Source organism: Heliangelus exortis, chromosome 1, assembly GCF_036169615.1.
Source record: "Heliangelus exortis chromosome 1, bHelExo1.hap1, whole genome shotgun sequence".
In the NCBI taxonomy this organism is placed as follows: Eukaryota; Metazoa; Chordata; class Aves; order Apodiformes; family Trochilidae; genus Heliangelus; species Heliangelus exortis.
In genome coordinates, this window is record NC_092422.1 from 85,574,926 (window position 1) to 85,592,227 (window position 17,302).

Consider the following 17,302-nt stretch of genomic DNA (forward strand, 5'->3'; position numbering starts at 1 on the left):
GGGCTCATATTGTTCCCAGTCTTCCTTTTATCACTGGCATACCTGTAAAAGTTTTTCTTATGTTTGATGTCCCTGGCCATATTTCATTCTATCTGGGCTTTAGCTTTCCTAATCTGAGCCCTGGCTGCTCCCACTTGTCCTTGCTTCCACCCTCTGTAGCCTTTCTTTTTACATCTGAGCATGTCCAGGAGCTCCTTCTTCATCCATGCAGTTCTCCTGGCACTCTTGCCTGCCTTTCTCTTTGCTGGGATGCATTGCTCCTGGGCTTGGAGAAGCTGATCTGTACATATTAACTAGCTTTCTTTCAGTCAAAGCTTGAGAAATTCAGTTTTCTTCCCTATAATTCACGTAACAGCCCAGTGACATACTCAACATGTACTTCAGGATAACAAAAAGTCTTTATCTTCTTATGAGAGGTTCATATGAATATTTTTCTGTGACTCCATCAATCCCCTTTATTGACAGAGGATGGTAGAGATGTAGTACTCCAGACAGACAAGATTTTGGACATTTTTCTGTGACACAGAATCTCAGGTCCTGCCCTGCTCAACAATATGTTTATATGGCATCATGAATGTTACCTTATACCTAGGAATTTCTCCCTTTCTCATTCCTGTGCAGTCTTGCTGGTGTTACTTGCAAAATCTCCCTACTCACAGGCTGGAGCTGTCACTTAAGTCACCATCTGTCTTTCCTCTCTGCATGAGGCTTAGATCCAGTCTCTTGTCTGGCCAGGAGGCAGGGCAGGGATCCTCCTGATTCTCCATCCCACAGGTGCCAGGAGCCAGAGCTGCTAATGCTGCAACCGCTGAGGAGGCAGAGAGACCCTACTCCAAATGTGTAATTTACATCACTTAAGGAACCACTGCCAAAGGTCTCTGCACGAAGGGTTTTATTGAAATATGATGCTGCAGAAGTGCATCTTTGTTAAGTTCAGTGGCAAGGTTCACTCTATTACTATGCTGCATTGAAGAAAGATTCCTCCTTCAGGGAGCAACCTTGAGAGATGTCCTAGGAGATCACTGCCATGCAGCCAGGCTTCTTAGCAGGGAGAGCTCAGAGAAGACTCAGTTAGGCTGATATATTTATGGAACAGAGTGGTTGGCTTGCAGTCAAGTTAAATACAATGGAAAAGTTATGTATGAGACTCCTTGCACCCCCAGCTTTCTTTGTTTCTTGATAAACGAGTCTTGGAAAAGCCACTTGCTTTTCATATGTTAATCCCATGATCAGTGTTCCAAGCTCATATGCATGGGTGCTCACTGAGTCACTCTGCTCCTTTTTTTCAAAAAAACAGATAGGAACCAAAGAAGTTCTTGGCCCACTTATGGCTTAGGTCTGTACCTCCTTTGGAGCCCATAGCAAACTGTACCAAGCCATAGTCTGGTTAAGCAGTCAAGTGCATCCATCACAGACCCTCATACCAGCAATACTTCATTTTGAGCTGGGATCTGCCAGGATCTGACCCTGTCCTAGGACGTGGCTGCTGCAGATGTAGCATGTGGACTACCCTAAGACAAATTGAGGATTTCATGTGCAAGGGTAGGAAAGCAGCAAAGCAATTGTCCTTTCCCGTAAAGAAAATCTAAACCCTGTTCCCACAGAAATCAATGGTGAAGGTGTCAGGACCTTAGTCACGATGGTTCAGGTCCTTTGTAATTGTTTACCTCCTAAAAGGAATTTTGCTTCGTTAAGATGCTGAGTCTTTCTAACTTGAATATTTGCTTTGGGTCTTGAGTTGTCCTCATGGTGTGGTTGCCAACAGGGAATGAGAAGGAGCACCTCTGAACCTGCTGCGAGGCCGTGAATCTTTACCAAGCGTTACCTGTGGGGTGAGAGCAAGTGGGACGGCAGCTTCCTGAGAGTGCTTCCCTGTTAGACATCATTGTTATGGAAAATTAAAACTTCAGGGTAAATCAGGAAGGCAAATGAAATCAAAATGGCAGGAGGCCCAAGACACTGCTCACTACTCACCAGGCTTCTGCAGAACAAAATGTCTGAGTTTCTGCCTTTTGTGAAAATGAGCTTTGCTATGGTCCTAGAGAACAAACCCTGATAGGCACAAAGGTCAGGAATCCAGCAGCAGTGAGGTGATAAGACACAAATCCCAACAGCAACTTGAGGCATCTACTCTGGAAACGAACTGTCACACACAAGTGGCAAAAACAGAAGACATGATGCAACAGCAAAATGAATGAAAAACAAGTGTTTTGTCCCAGGGTGAGCTACCTCCTGGAAGAGGGAGGGCAAGAGTAGTTGCTCTCATGCTTACCTCCAGCTTTTCACATCCACTTGAACCCAGTCAGCCTGACAAAAACTTCACAAATGTTGGTGAACTCAAAAAGTAAGATTTTAACAGCACAGGCAGAAATGTCCAGCAGCAGCAAAGTGACCAGATAGAGGTGGTTCATTGTACAACAATTTCCTAAGCAGAATGCCACCCTACTATAATGAGGTACATTGACTGTAGTATGACCATACTGTCGTCATACTGTGAAATACAGCTCTTTTGCACAAAGGATTCTTTTTTTTTTTTTTTGCTGCAACCAGCTTAATTAATCACTTCCCTCAGCTCCAAATGGAAAGAGGCTTGAGCTACAAAAGCTCTGCTTGCATTGACCTCCAGGCGAGCATATCCTTCCTCCCTAAAATACATTGAGCTGTCAAAATGAGGCAAAAATGCCAGCAGCAGAGGGGTTCAAAAATTGTGAAGTCCAGGCATTTTGATGAGGTTGTTGCTTTAAAATAATAAGTAATAATAATAAATAATAATAATAATAATAATAGTTATTGTTTTATTTGTTGCTGTTATTAATTATGGATTAATAATTATTAATTATTGTAGTCGTAGAAGCAGCAGTAGTACACTGAGACCCAGCTCTAGAGAATATATTGTTCCTGTTTCTCCAGAAGAGAGAGGCGAGGCAAGGACACCACCAGTGTTTTTACATGCAATCTTTTCATGTAAACGACTTCAAATAGAAGTTCTTGTTCTTGCCTGCATACAAAAGCAGAATTCATCACTGTTGCCAGGCCACCTGGGACATGGGGAGGAGAGGAACTTTTCAGATGGGTTTTAAGACAATTCATTTATATTTATATAGCCAGAATAAATGATGGTGCTTTTTTTTGTTTGGGGTTTTTTTGGGTTTTTTTTTTGGGGTTGGGTTTTTTTTTCTTCTGAGATAACATTTCCCTTTGCTCTATCTAGACCACCAAGAAAAGAGGGAGGCACGGAATTTCTATTGTATTAATAGTCGTGCTGTTTACAGCTTTGGCTTTTATGAACTTGTAGGAGCTGTTTATTGAGTCATAAACTCTACTAATGGGGATATTATCTCTAAATTATATAAGTACTACAGTATTTTGGTTAGTTAAAAGAAAGGCTTAAAACAGTTACACACTTAAGAGTTTATCTCAATTATTAACATGATGCCATAATGGGAATTTAATTGCTAATTGCAAGCTTATATTGCAGAACTACAATAACAACACACAATATATAGCCTGCATAAACATGTCCAGACAATTCTTTATTATCTCAGTCACTACTACCTTCACTTATGGTGGCTTTTTTTATTATAGGGATTTAATTACTTAATGCCTCAAATTAGGAATTTCTCTTTGGCACGAAAACATTTCCACCCATGATTCATTCAACAGCTTTCAGCAGGCCCCCTGCACACACCCCAGTGGCTTTGAGCAAAAGGGACAGCCTTATGCATGCACAGAATACCTTGCTAAATGAGATGCTCAGAGACCTCCGACAGGAGAAATCCCAGTTCTGTTTAAATCAACCCTGATTTTCCTGTTTCTGGAGTGAAATTTGACCAAGACCCACTGGGCAGAGCCTGTATCGTGCTCCTTGATCAGCCTAAGTTCCAGAATACCCCACCAGGAGGATCACATGCATGGCCAGCATTTAGTATGGACTCATGCCCTCTTCTGCCCAGTCTACCCAGCTCAACCCAGCTCTAACCCCACTTGCCTGAAGCTCAGCCCTTCCTGGATCACCAAGTAAGGGATCCAGGGAGCTCAGGCAAGCACAGAGATCTGCACTGCAGACATCCAAAGGCAAGGAACACAAGTCTCACCCATAAGCCTCAGGCTAATTTAGGGGAGGTTGTGTCCCACCTGCACAGAAGCTTTGTAACAGGTCTCACTTCTGTCTTTCAAGACAAGGCCATCTTCCTTAGAGATTTGCCTTTGAAAGTGAGAGCTCTCCCAAATATTGCTGGGTGACACAATGAATTTTTGCTGTGAAAAATCATACCACCCTGCTGCTCCCCAGTGTTCTGCATCAGATTTCAGAGAAATATGTGAATCAGCTCCTTTACTTCTCTTTGTTCATAGTTCTTAATATGAAACTAGCCTGACAGAAGAGAGCAAAGAGGACAGATGGCTAGAAGGAGGGCAGATGAAGACAGCTATTTATTTGTGTGCAATACACACCAGAAGAAACTTCCAGGTGATTCAGAAATGCTCAATTGTGCAGAGAAAGAGTATATAGCCTATAGCCTCAATATATCTATATTAACTTTCTTCAACATCTTAGTTATGTTCTTTCACTGTTTTTAAATTTTATATTGGAAAATGGTAGGAACATGGGCTTTCCAACCTCCCTCATCTGGCTTTTTTAACAATTGCCTACAACATGAGTGCTGCACATGTAATTTTTTTCTAAGTTTAATAATTCAAGGGGCCATTCAGATATCTTTCACAATAATCAGAGAAGGGTATTTAAGTGTAACACTATGATGATTTTTAGCATAAAATAAATGTGGAAAAAAATTCCAAATCCAAAATAAAAACTTCACATTTTTGCTTTATGACTAAAAATTCCCCAGAAGTCACACTTACTGCCCTCTAAAAGTTAAAAACATTTTTTAAAAAATCAGGTCACATTGTGGTTATTTTTTCCTCTTGGTATTGCAACTTCACAAACAAATTGCTGTTTTGTCTTTCTCATTGTACTGGGGCTCACTGGCTAAGACATCTCAAACAGAGAGAAATGCTGTGAGTAAATATGCAAGATATAAATTACTAAGGAACAGGGCATTATTGCTTAAAGAACTACCACTTCCCTCCACGGCACTGAATAGACTAACTATTACCACACAATGTTAAAAACTGGAAAATTCTAATTATTAATTCCATGTTTCAAACCATGGGAACACACAGAAGGGTCCAGGAAAAAAGAGACCAGTGAATTACTACTAGTGATACATGGACTTCTGTTGTCTGAATGCTGTCAAGTGACTGAAAACATTTGATATTTTGATTATTGCAGATTAGGACCCCTGCACTTTTCCCACTGAAATTTCACCTATATGAGGCAGGGATGTCTCATGGGCTAGAAGGACAAGACAGCCAGAGTAGATGTCAGAGTCAAACTTTTTCTGTGAAGAGCTTTCCTGCCATGAAGGAGGATCAAGTCAGCACAAGAGGCAGAGATGCAGAAGGAGGACCGCAAAAGTCTTTTACGTAGATGAACATCTGTCTGTTTTGTAGGTACAAATACCTCTGTCTAGAAAAATAAGCAGATGCCTGTATGATGTGCAGGACACAGGAGAATATTGTCTGGTGAGGAACTTCACTTTGTCCATGGGTTGCCTATAGCTGCATGTGGCTACCATGTTTGAGGAGCCCCATCTGCTTGTGACCAGAGCAGGCACTCTGGAGAGGAGCAGAGACTGATGTCAGACCAGGAGCTAACCAACATGCCACCTCTACACAAGGGCTGCTCCTCTCTGCTGTTTCCAGCCTGCCATTTGCTTGCAGCAGCAGCTATTCCAGAGAACCTGAAGCCTCCTGTTCTCAAATGCCAAGCTGAGGAAATAAAAATTAACACTGAACTTGCAGCAGACCCCAGCAGGGAGATGGGAAGCTGGTACTGTAATGTGAATCTCTTCACTCCTGCTGCGGACAGCACAGATACTTGTGGAAAGAAGATATCTTTGGCTGCTCTACAGAGATCCAGAGCTGAGATTAATAGATTAATGGCAACTGTGAGGGCTGCCTTCCCCTTTATGTGATGCATACTTGAAAGCTGTGGGCCTCCTGCCATCCTGAAACATAGCCTTGTGGTATTGTCTTCATTCAGGCCCCTCATCAGCAATGTGAAAAGAGAGAAGAAGCTGGTGGCAGGATTAGAGGAGAGATTGAAATATTCTGGGCAGCATATGCTGTAAGTCACATTATACAAAGAGTATTATTGGACTGCTCATTGGTGAGGCCTTTCCCTTCTGGAAACACTCCTATTTTTAAAAAAGAAAACCTGGTGAAAACAGGTTAATAACACTTCAGACCACAGCATACGACACATTGTGAGCATGGTGACAAGCACTGAAAATATTTTTCAGGCCCTAACTGCCCTGCTCCTAGGAGATGTTTTTGTACTCATCAGGGTTATGCAAGATGCATGGGAAAAGAGGAGAAAGAGAAGAGAGAACAATAATTCAGAACGGTATTAATAAGCATCCTAAAATTAACATCATCAGATGAGTCATCTGAACCTTAAAACTAACTTGAGGCCCTCACTGTTTTAGAAGTGAGAAATGACCTTTGTTTTCCAGTTTAAATTTATTCATGGCAGATTATACCCATTTGTTCCTACACCACCAATGATCTTCACTGAAACATTAGCTGGCCATAATGTATATAGAGGGAGCCATCACATTCCCTCTGAGACTTCCTTTTATTTCTCTAAGTCCAAATCCTTCAGTCTCAGTTCTTATCTCCATTCTTTCAGCCACCCTCTGAGTACTTTTCTGCACAGGTTCCAGTTTGCAGTCATCTTTCTTGACCAAACCAGACCTGACCATGACTGACCAGACATATACACACAGTTCCACATGAAATTGTGAGAAATTATATTTCTTGTTCTAGTTTTTTGGTTGTTGGCTTTGTTTTGTTTAGTTTTTCTGAGGAGGGGTTCCACTTTGTCCTACACATATCAAGGAAAGCACACTAAAATTAACTGCCCATCTCTAAAAGCTACTTGGGAAGTTATCAATGTTCAGAGTCAATCTTTCTTGGAAACCCTTATACGTACTGAAGTTCCACAGCTGAAACATATCCTTCTGAAGTCTGGGGAGTGTTAAAAACTTATAAAGGCAACTGTGTTCATTTAAAAGGACAAGATCAGTCTCTGTGGCATGTTTTAAAAATCTTCAGCTTTCATCAAACTGGCTTCAAATGCAAGTTATTATTGGTTTGCTCCTGACACTATCCCTGTGGTCAGACACTAACAGCACTTAAGCATCACTACAGGGATACAGCAAAACCACAAATATGAACTAAAGTGGAAGAGAGGAAATCTGAACAGAATTACCTTATTGTGCTAATATAGACCAACCCAATATTTTAAGAGGTCATCCAACAACTCCTTTCATGGGCAGAATGAAGCAGGGACAGTTAGATTTTGCTCTGTTCAGCTCAATGATTTCTCAATACTTGTAATTTCTCCATATAACCAGACACAAAGATTGAAGAAAACAGTTTTAATTATGCTTGTGTAAGTATGAAAGAGCACTGTTGATTTAGAAGGAGTTACGAAAGCACACAAAGTATACATCTATTTTGGAATACGAAATTAAATAAAACCTGTATGTGATTTTTTTGTTTTACAGGGAATGTTTTCAGCATCTGTTTAAGGAAGCTTTGGAGATGAAATGTTATTCCAAAAGCACAACCTCACACAGATCATATTATTCCTCCTTGCCAAACAGATCATCCAGAAGAGGCAAGTATTTAATCCCTTTCACAGGTAAGGATGATGGTTGTCTGCTCCAGTATTCTTCATTCTGAAATTAGCAACCAGAGAATTTCTCAGAACACAATATTGAAAACAAGAATAATTAAAAGCTGGTCAACACAAAATTGAATGGCCCACTTCCTTTCACAAATTTGAGAAAAAGTAGACCTTTATATAGCACATCCTCTTAAAATAATACTACCAGCACATTTATATCAATCTTGGGGAATACTTTATTAAAAAATATTTTCTATCATGAGTCCTTCTGCAGATATTTTCAAATTTTAAAATGTACTATTTTCTTCATAAGAAACTTGAAAAAGTCTTACAGTTGAAAGTCTTGAGAGTCATCTATGCCTCAATACCAAAAATCATACAAAATAATGTGATAGAAAGAAATGAAAGGTCAGCTAAACAGGAACAACTCTGTTGCTGAAACAGTATGTCAAGTAAACACACTGTAGCCCAAAAATATTGCTGACAAATCATGGTAAATCATGAACAAAAAGACAACTGGGTTCTAAAGTTGAACAATATTCAAATGCCTTCCTTACTGTGAGTCTTACCATTTAATAATGATCTCTTCATTAAAATATTCTTGTACTGTACCAAAGCTAGCATAGGCTTGGTTAGATAACTAACAAAATAATAAAGTCAATAAGGCTGAATAATCTATCCTGGTACCAATCTGGGGCAGAGTTCACTAATAACAGTGCTGTATGTCAGTATCAAAGTTATAGAAAGGCTTTGGAGCTGATGAGGAACTGATTATCCCAGCATGATGATGACTGACTATAATTTCTATTGATGTTCTTTCTTCCTTTTTGACTTCAGCTGTAACTTTCCTCCCATAACTCCACATGCTGTTCTCAACTGGGGCTCTCAGGCATCAGCCAGCCCCAGAAAGCACATCCACTATCTGTCCTCCAAGCAAAGATAATGTCATCTTCCTATTTAAATAAAATCTCATCTCTTCTGCTGATCTGCACACACATTTCACCACAAACATCCACTTCAACTTTCTGTTTGTTTTATAAGCACCTTTTCCTCCTCACCTCCAATCTGTGAAGGCTGTCTCTTGATTCCACCACCACTTACACCCCACCTTCACCCCATAGAAGCCATCTCCTTCCTTCACCTGTCAGTAATCAGGTCATGCTCACTGGCTAGATAAGCCATGCAGCTGGGAGGAAAATAATGTCAAACACATTTAGTGGCCACTGTATTTGTGCCTCTGCTCCTTTCACACTTGCTTTTTGGTGCAGAGCTTAGCACCATCTTCAAGACAAAAATCCTCTAGGCACAGGCTCTAACCATCTTTTTGTTTCTGTCTTACTGATGCTCATGAGACCCCTTACCCTAACACAAATCTCCTGAGAGCAGACACCATTTAAATATTGAGCTATAACTCATAATTCTACAGTAAAAACAAAGAATACCCACTGAACAAAACCTAATGCACTCCTTGAACTACAAGACTGCTGTCTAAAACACATGGAAGGGCTTTGATTTTATCTGTAAAAGACAGAAACATTCTTATGACAAAGTGAAAAGTAAATCACCATGGAAAGCAGAGCAAACCAGCAGCACTGGGCCATTGTTAGACATCACTGCCAGTTTGAGATACTACAGAAGAAAGAGCTGGCAAGACAAGTAAGAGAGAGGACTCAAGTTAATAGCACAGTACTTGAGAAATACTGCATTAAACTATGTCACTGTTGAACTTGAATTTAAAGGAATGATGTATTTCTAAAAGGTCTGAATACAAACACGTTCTCTACAAGCACAGTAACACATTGGCTAGGCCAGAATAGCACAACTACACGCTGGCAGAAGGTCTTTGGATTTACCTCTTGCAAAGTTTTTAAAAATCAGCATAACTTTCTTATCCACAGTCTATTTTAAAATTTTCCATTCAGCACGAGATGGCAAGATGACATCAAGCTCTGCAGTTTGTTGATATTGTACCTTCATTTACCTTAGCAAGCTGGTGGAGATATACATAGCTGGTTGATCAAATACTGCTCTTGCTGTACCAGTGATGCACTGTATTCTATACAAATTTCTATAGAGTTATAAAAAATACATAGCTATTTTCTGAAGTATCAGTGGAGTTTAGGGTATTTCCTGACTATCTCAGCAAGCAAACAGAATGCTTGACATGCAGCAATGGTAATTTGTGGGTGAAGCAGTATTCACGCTCATTGTCCATGTACCAATACACCTGTTTCCCTCTTTCCCCTTCTCTCTCTCTCTCTTTTTTTTTTTTTTTTTTTTTTTTTATTCTGAGAAGATGTCACAGATATGGGATGGACGAGGGCTCATTGTCCACATTAGACTTCTCTGCCTTATTCTAAACCTCTCAGGAAAAAACATCTTGAAGAAAACGAGCAAAAAGAGGTAAAGATGAAAAGTGTCATGGTCTCCATTAGATAAAGCACTCATATTAAATTTGAACAGATTTTATCAATCTACTGGACTGTTTCTTTGCTCAGATACATTGGTTTTACCTTTATGGTCTGGAAAGCAGGGATTGGATTCTTTCTCCAGTTCAGCCCATCCACAAACTTGTCATATTTCACTTGCTTCTGGTCATCTTCAAACCTAAGCAGAATATCCAGAAGAGGACTCAAGGACAAAGAAGATGTCTAACTACTCATGTTATCTACAGCATACTAATACATTACCTTTTGGATAATAATTTTTTATTACCAAACACTGGTATGAGTACAGAAATACACTAACAAACTGTCAGGACTTCTATATCATACACTCTATTCCACATACTTACTTATTACTGTCTTTCATAGTAGAATCCAACTTCTTAATAGCTTATTACATTTCAACTAATTTCATTTTGCTTTTGAAGCATTGCCCAACTTTTTCTAACATCGGGATCTCAACAACTGGTGACAAAGAGCTGGGATGATCAGTGTATGATTCCTTTGTGTAGAAAGAAACAGGTAGAATCATAGAATCATTTAGGTTGGAAAGACCTTTAAGATCCTCAAGTCCAACTGTAAATCTAACATGGCCAAGTCACGCTAAAGTATGTCCCTTAGCAGCACATCAACACTTCTTTTAAGTATCTCCAGGGATGGTGATTCAACCACTTCCCTGAGCAGCCTGTTCCAATGACTGACAACCCTTTTGGTGAAGAAATTTTTCCTAAAATCCAATCTAAACCTGTCCTGGAACAACTTGAATCTATTTCCTCTGGTCCTTTTTTGTTACTTGGGAAAAGAGACCAAGACTCTGCTCAGTCCAACCTTTCAAGTAGCTGTAGAGAGCAACAGGGTCTCCCCTCAGCCTCCTTGTTACCAAGCTAAACAACCCCAATTCCCTCAGTCACTTCTCATGCTACTTGTGCACTAGACCTTTCACCATCCAGACACAGAGAATGGCAGCTTGATAGGTAGAATGATATGAGAGAGATGTGCCATAGCACAACTGACCTGCTTTATATGGCATCTTCTACAACTTCCTGAAAATAACCAGTCCTGTTTTAAAACTGTTTTAAAATACTGTTTGCACACACCTTGGAATCAGTCTACAACTGACAAATACACAACTCTCAAATTTATTAAATAATAGACAGATTTTTAAATCCCAGCCTTTGTCATTTGGTAGTTGTTTTATGGCACTGTTATCTATTTCTTTGCAGTAAGTATATTTTTGTGTCAGTTAGGAGCTGTAGGAAGATACATATGCTGCCAGCTAAGATCTACAGGTAATGTGGAACATGCAATGTCCTTCCCTTGAATTTCTGAAAAATCTACACTAACAAACCCCAAGGGAGAAGATTTGCAAGCCACATCATCCTTCTGACATTATATTGAGCATAAAATCACACCCTGGAAGTGCATGTACTTTACTGAGACCCATGGATCCATAAACAACCAGCAACACTCAATACTTCTTCCTTCCTGGGAAACACCAGATTGAACAATTCTGCCCTATAATCTGGTGAGACAAATGCTACTGCACAGGACCAAGAACACCTCCAGGAAACAAGTCTTTTAGAAAATAATTTTACCTTGTTTTTAGAGAAATAGCAATGAACAAAACATGGGCCTCAAACCCCTTCAGTCACTGTAGAGGGTTCTGGTAGAAATTAAGCATGAAGGAACTTAGAGGGAAAATTTACAGCATGAACTGGGAAAACAACATCAGAGAAGACAAGAAATAAATCTCGTGACAAAAATAAACTGTAGTAAACTGCAGCTCATCCTCTCCTTCTCCCCTGCCCTTCATTTAATAGTCAGCAGGAGAGATAATAACAAAATATATTGAGAGCCATAAATAGAGATGTTAGTGATAAACTGGAATGTTAAATACAGCAAATTATGCTGAAGATTAAAGAAAAACCAGAAAAGAAGGCTACTGCTACTAGTATTAAAGAGCCTGAAACAGTTCACATACAAATTAACATTTTCATATAGCCTTGGGTTTGGGACACAAATATACAATAAATTTCTAATTCTCACTTCTAAGGGCTTCTTGTTTGTTTCAGATATTTTGCAACTGGAAAAATAAAGGGGTTTTGCATCAGAAGCAATAAGACAAAATCTTATACCTCCTGGAAAACAACCGTGGCACATAGATTTTGAATTTCAGAACTACTATGACAATTGTTTTTTTTTCTACGACTATATATGTACTTATTTTTTGCTTCTTGTGAAAGTCAGATTAAGGATACTGCCAAGAGATAAGGATACTGCAGAGATGTATAAGCAGGATTTTTAAGTAAAGAACAAGTTAAGGCATGTAACTATTACTTTATTTTAAGGTAATCAAGTGAAGCATTACTTTTAATAAATATTAAGAAAAAGAAAAGTCATTTGATATGACAGAACTAGCAAACTGAGATGAAAAAGTGGGCATGAAGTTAACTGTAACCCAAAGATTTTAACATCAGTAAAGGAAATGTTTAAATAGCTACAGAAAGTAGCTTAAATATTACTCTAGAATAATCCAGAAAGGAAAAAAAAATCTACCATTTAAATATCTTTCCTGGTGTTACTTATAGTATCAATCTACTAAAAGTACACGTTTGCAATTTGGCACAGAGTATCCAGATGGACTGAGAAGATGTTATCAATTTGTGCATTACTATGGCAAAGATATCATACATTCTAGGAATTAGAGTTAATGTGTCTGAAACTGAAAGTACTCTCCAGGAAAGGAAATGAGATTTGCCTTATCAAGAAGATGTAGCAAAGATCTCTTGAAATCATGCTTTTCTCCAGTTTTGCCTTATGACTTCACCAAGGCATGGGATTTTAAATTATGAAAGCCCTTTCTCCATCCCTATCACAGTTTGCAGAGCTTTTTTTTCCTCTGACATTACAGAAATCACGGCACATTTCTGCTTCTAATGATATATTAATAATTTAAAATTCCAGATACTTGGAAAATCTGGTTAAATCACATTCTGATGATTCTTAAGGATGCTTTGGCAAGTGAAGGCTACTGAGAAAAATATTTGCTTTCCCATTTTCATAAACCCAAGCATTCCTTTCATAAGTTAATGTACCTAGAGAGCTTTTTAAAATTCATTTGTTTTGTGTAATATTTATTAATCAGTGAATTTGATAACCGTGCTGTTTTAATGTTGGGTTACTTCAGCCAGTTTGACAGTCTCTGAGGTACACAGGTATACACCTAACTGTCATAAATTGCTCAGAAAAAAAGTTTTAAAGCAGCAAGAACAGACAAGGCTATGCAGCTGATTAGTATGAATTAAGTAATGACTAACATCTTCTGTATACATTTATTCAAGCCTTGAACAACTCTAAATTGAATCATCAATTTCTCAGCACACTGAATAACATAAGGAATTTCTTGTAGGAGATCCAAGTATTAATGCTAGGGAGTCCTGCCATCACAAATGGCAAAGGGAGTCTCAGGCAGCACAGATAACAAGCAGAAGGCAGAGTGCAGGAGAACGATGTCACCATTCCCCATCTTGCTCCTGCTACCCCAGCACACTTGGATGAAAAGAGAATTTGCTTCCTGAAATAAGTGGGTCAGCCCTAAAATAATGTGACAGGTAGGCAGGCAGGAGAAGCCTGGCCTGGCCTGCTCTGCTCTAAGAGTGATTTAAGAACAGGGATGACCATGTGGGAGGCCCATTGCCATCAGGCACTGCTACCCAAGGCACCAGGAATTAACTTTTTGAAAACCACAACTTCCCCTTCAGAGTAGAGCAGACTCACCCTGGTACTCTGGACAGATGAAGAGCTACACGGCTGCTTTTTACAGAAGTGAAGATATATTTTAAAAAATAGGGACATACATGGAACAAGTAAACTAATGCTGAATGATCAACATATAATACTTGGAAACTTATTATCCATTCTTTATTCCCTCCATTTTTTCTTTACTTATCTGACAGCTGTTTATATACCCTCTGGGGAAAAACTGCATCTTTTTAAGTCCTTGTTAGCATATACTTACTATTGCAGTAAATAAAAATAACAGAATAAAAACCTGACTTCATTACTTAAGCACTTTAGCAACATTTATTTATTAAACAAACTATATTTGTTCATTATGCTTCATTATGCTTGCATAAATTTAAATAAATGCTTATAATGACTACAGCAGTTTTCTGGCAGAGGCAATTTTGTCCCATCTGCATTGGCCTCTGATTAGTAAGTGAGAAAATGCTGACACATAAAGGAAATACTTTCTAACAAGCTAGCTCAGGTAGGAAAAAAATTGACACATTGTTAGGTGCCTAAATCCTACCATTACACTTCCCCACACTTAAAAATAAAATTTTTCTTTAGAGAAAACAAATTGAAAAGGTCTTGCAAAACCTCAGTCTTTGTGCTAATTTTTCGTACATGCTGTGGAAACTGAATGTTCTTTGGATATAGTAAACAGTCTTGGGTCATCTGGAGGTGACCACAAAATTAGACAGTAATTTCTAGTCCCATCCCATGCTTTTAATAAGTGACAGATCATTGTAGTATAATTTACAAATGTAAATAATAAATATTTTAAGAGTATTACCTTTCAAAATGGAAAAATAGAAACATTAAGTCCTTCAGAAAGTCTTTGCCACCTAATCTCAGATAGCAAAGCAGAATAAACATGTAGCTTCAATCTTAAGCTATTATCTGATGATGTTGTCTAGCATTATTTTATAGCTGAACAGGGTCCAGCTAGTGCATTAGCTACATATACTGATTTTGTGGGAACCTATCCAACAACTTTTATTGCACCATTTTCTTCCTTCATAAATACTGATCCACACAGTAGAACACCACCACCACCACTTAATTCAAAGATATCAATAGACACAAAATTACATGCTTCCTCATTAAAAAAAAAAAAAAAATTCTACAAACACAGGGAAAAAATAATGTTGACAACTTCGCCCACTTCCCAGGAGTGAGACTGTTCATCACCAATAAACCAGCCTGTTTCATGATTCTTCAGTCTTGACAGAAACTACAGGATGTAAAAGGAAAGGAAAAATCTAAATCTCATTCAGCCAGCTCTACTCTTCAATTTCCAGATTACTGAAAATTAATTCCTATAAAACAAACTTCAAACAACATTTTCCCTGACTCTGCACCCTCACAAAACTTACCAAGCAGTGCAAACTGCACACATTATTAAGAATGAGACAACCTTTGTTTTATCTGTTTTGCAGTGACTCACTACATAAACCACCATCTTTTGAAGCAGCAGATACTGCAACTAAGAACTGGCATTACACAGAGTACTCTACCATATGAAATACTTGCACTGATTTCTGAGGCCCAGCTTCACACCATTACCTTTCTCATACAGACATCTGCAACATAGGCTGGCCACAGAAACAAAGGAAAATGGATGATACTTTAGAAATCCAACTCTTAAACAGACTGAAGCAGTAATTGTCCTTCTCCATTGCCTACAGAAAAAAACAGCAGCTGAACCCTAATTCAGCTGTCATGGTTACCTGCCTAAAGCTGGGTGAAATCCAACTTTTAGTTGCCTCCTTGTCTTCTAAGCTTATCTCTTAATTTTTATTATAGTGTACTGGGCTTTTTCTTGTAACTGCCTACACTGAGAATCTTCAGGAGAGAAGAGGTTCATCTCAAAAAAGCTTTCCCTGCTATAAATTCACAAACAATAAATACATCTCTGGAGCCTATGATGTGTTATGCTAGTCTGTTTTTCATCAGCATTGGATTAGTACATAAAGAAAAACCTCCAGTCTCTTGTCTGTGCCTGTATTCAATTTCAGCCTTTATGAAGTGGAAACTGTGAGAACCCCTTGTCTAATACAGGCTGTCAATTGTCCTCGAACAATCTTTGGGTTGGGCAACTTGGTGGGAGTTCTAAAAAATTAGTTTTAGATTAATACTAAAATTCAGACATGCTTCAGTCAAATTGCCAAAGCATCTATCTGGCTATTGCAGGGCAGTACTATGGAAGTTTATGGTCTGGAAATGGGGGCTTTGTGAAAAACAGCACCTTAGCCTCCCTGAGGCAGTTCTGTTGATACTGATTTAAGTAGGACATCTTGATTGCAGAAAGCTTTACTAAAAGGGACTCAACATTTCAGCCAAACAAGTCTTTCAGATGCTTAGTTTGAAATTTCTCCTGAAATCAAGAAGTATATCTACCTGAAAGCATCTAAACATGACAAAAGACAAGATTTGCTTCTGATTTTTATGCAGTGTGAAGACATGACAAAAGGGAAAAAAGAGACCAATGAGAATGCATTTAAACCAACTACCAGAAAATCTGGCCCTGAAAATCAAACTTAACATGACAATAGTGTTAGAAACACCATGGTACTCTGAAGTCCAACCTTAAATACAAGTGCACTGCATACTGGTTATTTTCACTTCTATTCCCATTAATACAGCAAGCCAAGCAGTTTTTCTGGAAACAATTAAATATGCTACAGAAAAATACCAAAACCATGCCAGCACTTCTTTTCATTTTTAAAAATTACAATATCTGTTTCAGGTGAGATTATTAGGAGTAGCAATTTAGCTATTAGGAGTAGACATTTAGCTTTCATTTACACCCATGCATGCAGGTCCTACTGTCTGTCCCAACTTACATGGTCAGTAAAGCTTGCAGATCATCATTGTCCAGTGGCATCTTAAAGGACTTGCAAATAGTCCTGCATGTCTCATGGGGCAGCACTCCACATCTACACAAACAGAAAGAGAGGGAGAAGGGTACATTATGTATTTTCCAGATCTATTTCAAATGAATGTTGCTTTGAATAGAAAAATGCATGAGGAATATCAGGGTAAAGAAAACAAAAGCTTTATGAAATGTAGCTATTATAAAGCTGAGGTGGCTTGACTCCCACACACTAAGCATCTTAGTGATTCTTTGGGATTCTTTATCTGTGACATCAGAGATCAAAAAGGGCAAATGAGTCATATGAGTCATCAGCTACAACCCTTTTCTTTTGCTATTAGATCACTGTTTTTCCTCTTTGATTTCAAATATTGTCTTACCTGTGAATGGACACCTGATTATGTCACAGAATGTTCAGTACAGCAGCTATAATAAAAAGTACAC

At 38.7% G+C, this 17,302-nt stretch overlaps 1 protein-coding gene across 1 annotated transcript in view; it reads right to left on the minus strand.

Moving 5' to 3' along the window:
* Positions 1-7,487: 7,487 nt before the first annotated feature.
* The window catches only part of EFHC2 (EF-hand domain containing 2), a 56,220-nt gene continuing 46,405 nt past the window's right edge, over positions 7,488-17,302 (minus strand). The window contains exons 13-15 of the mRNA XM_071751528.1: positions 16,830-16,922; positions 10,267-10,360; positions 7,488-7,805 (exon numbers count right to left, since the gene is read on the minus strand). Coding sequence (XP_071607629.1) covers positions 7,710-7,805; positions 10,267-10,360; positions 16,830-16,922 — 283 coding nt within the window. The 3' untranslated portion in view covers positions 7,488-7,709. The remainder of the gene's footprint in view (positions 7,806-10,266; positions 10,361-16,829; positions 16,923-17,302) is intronic.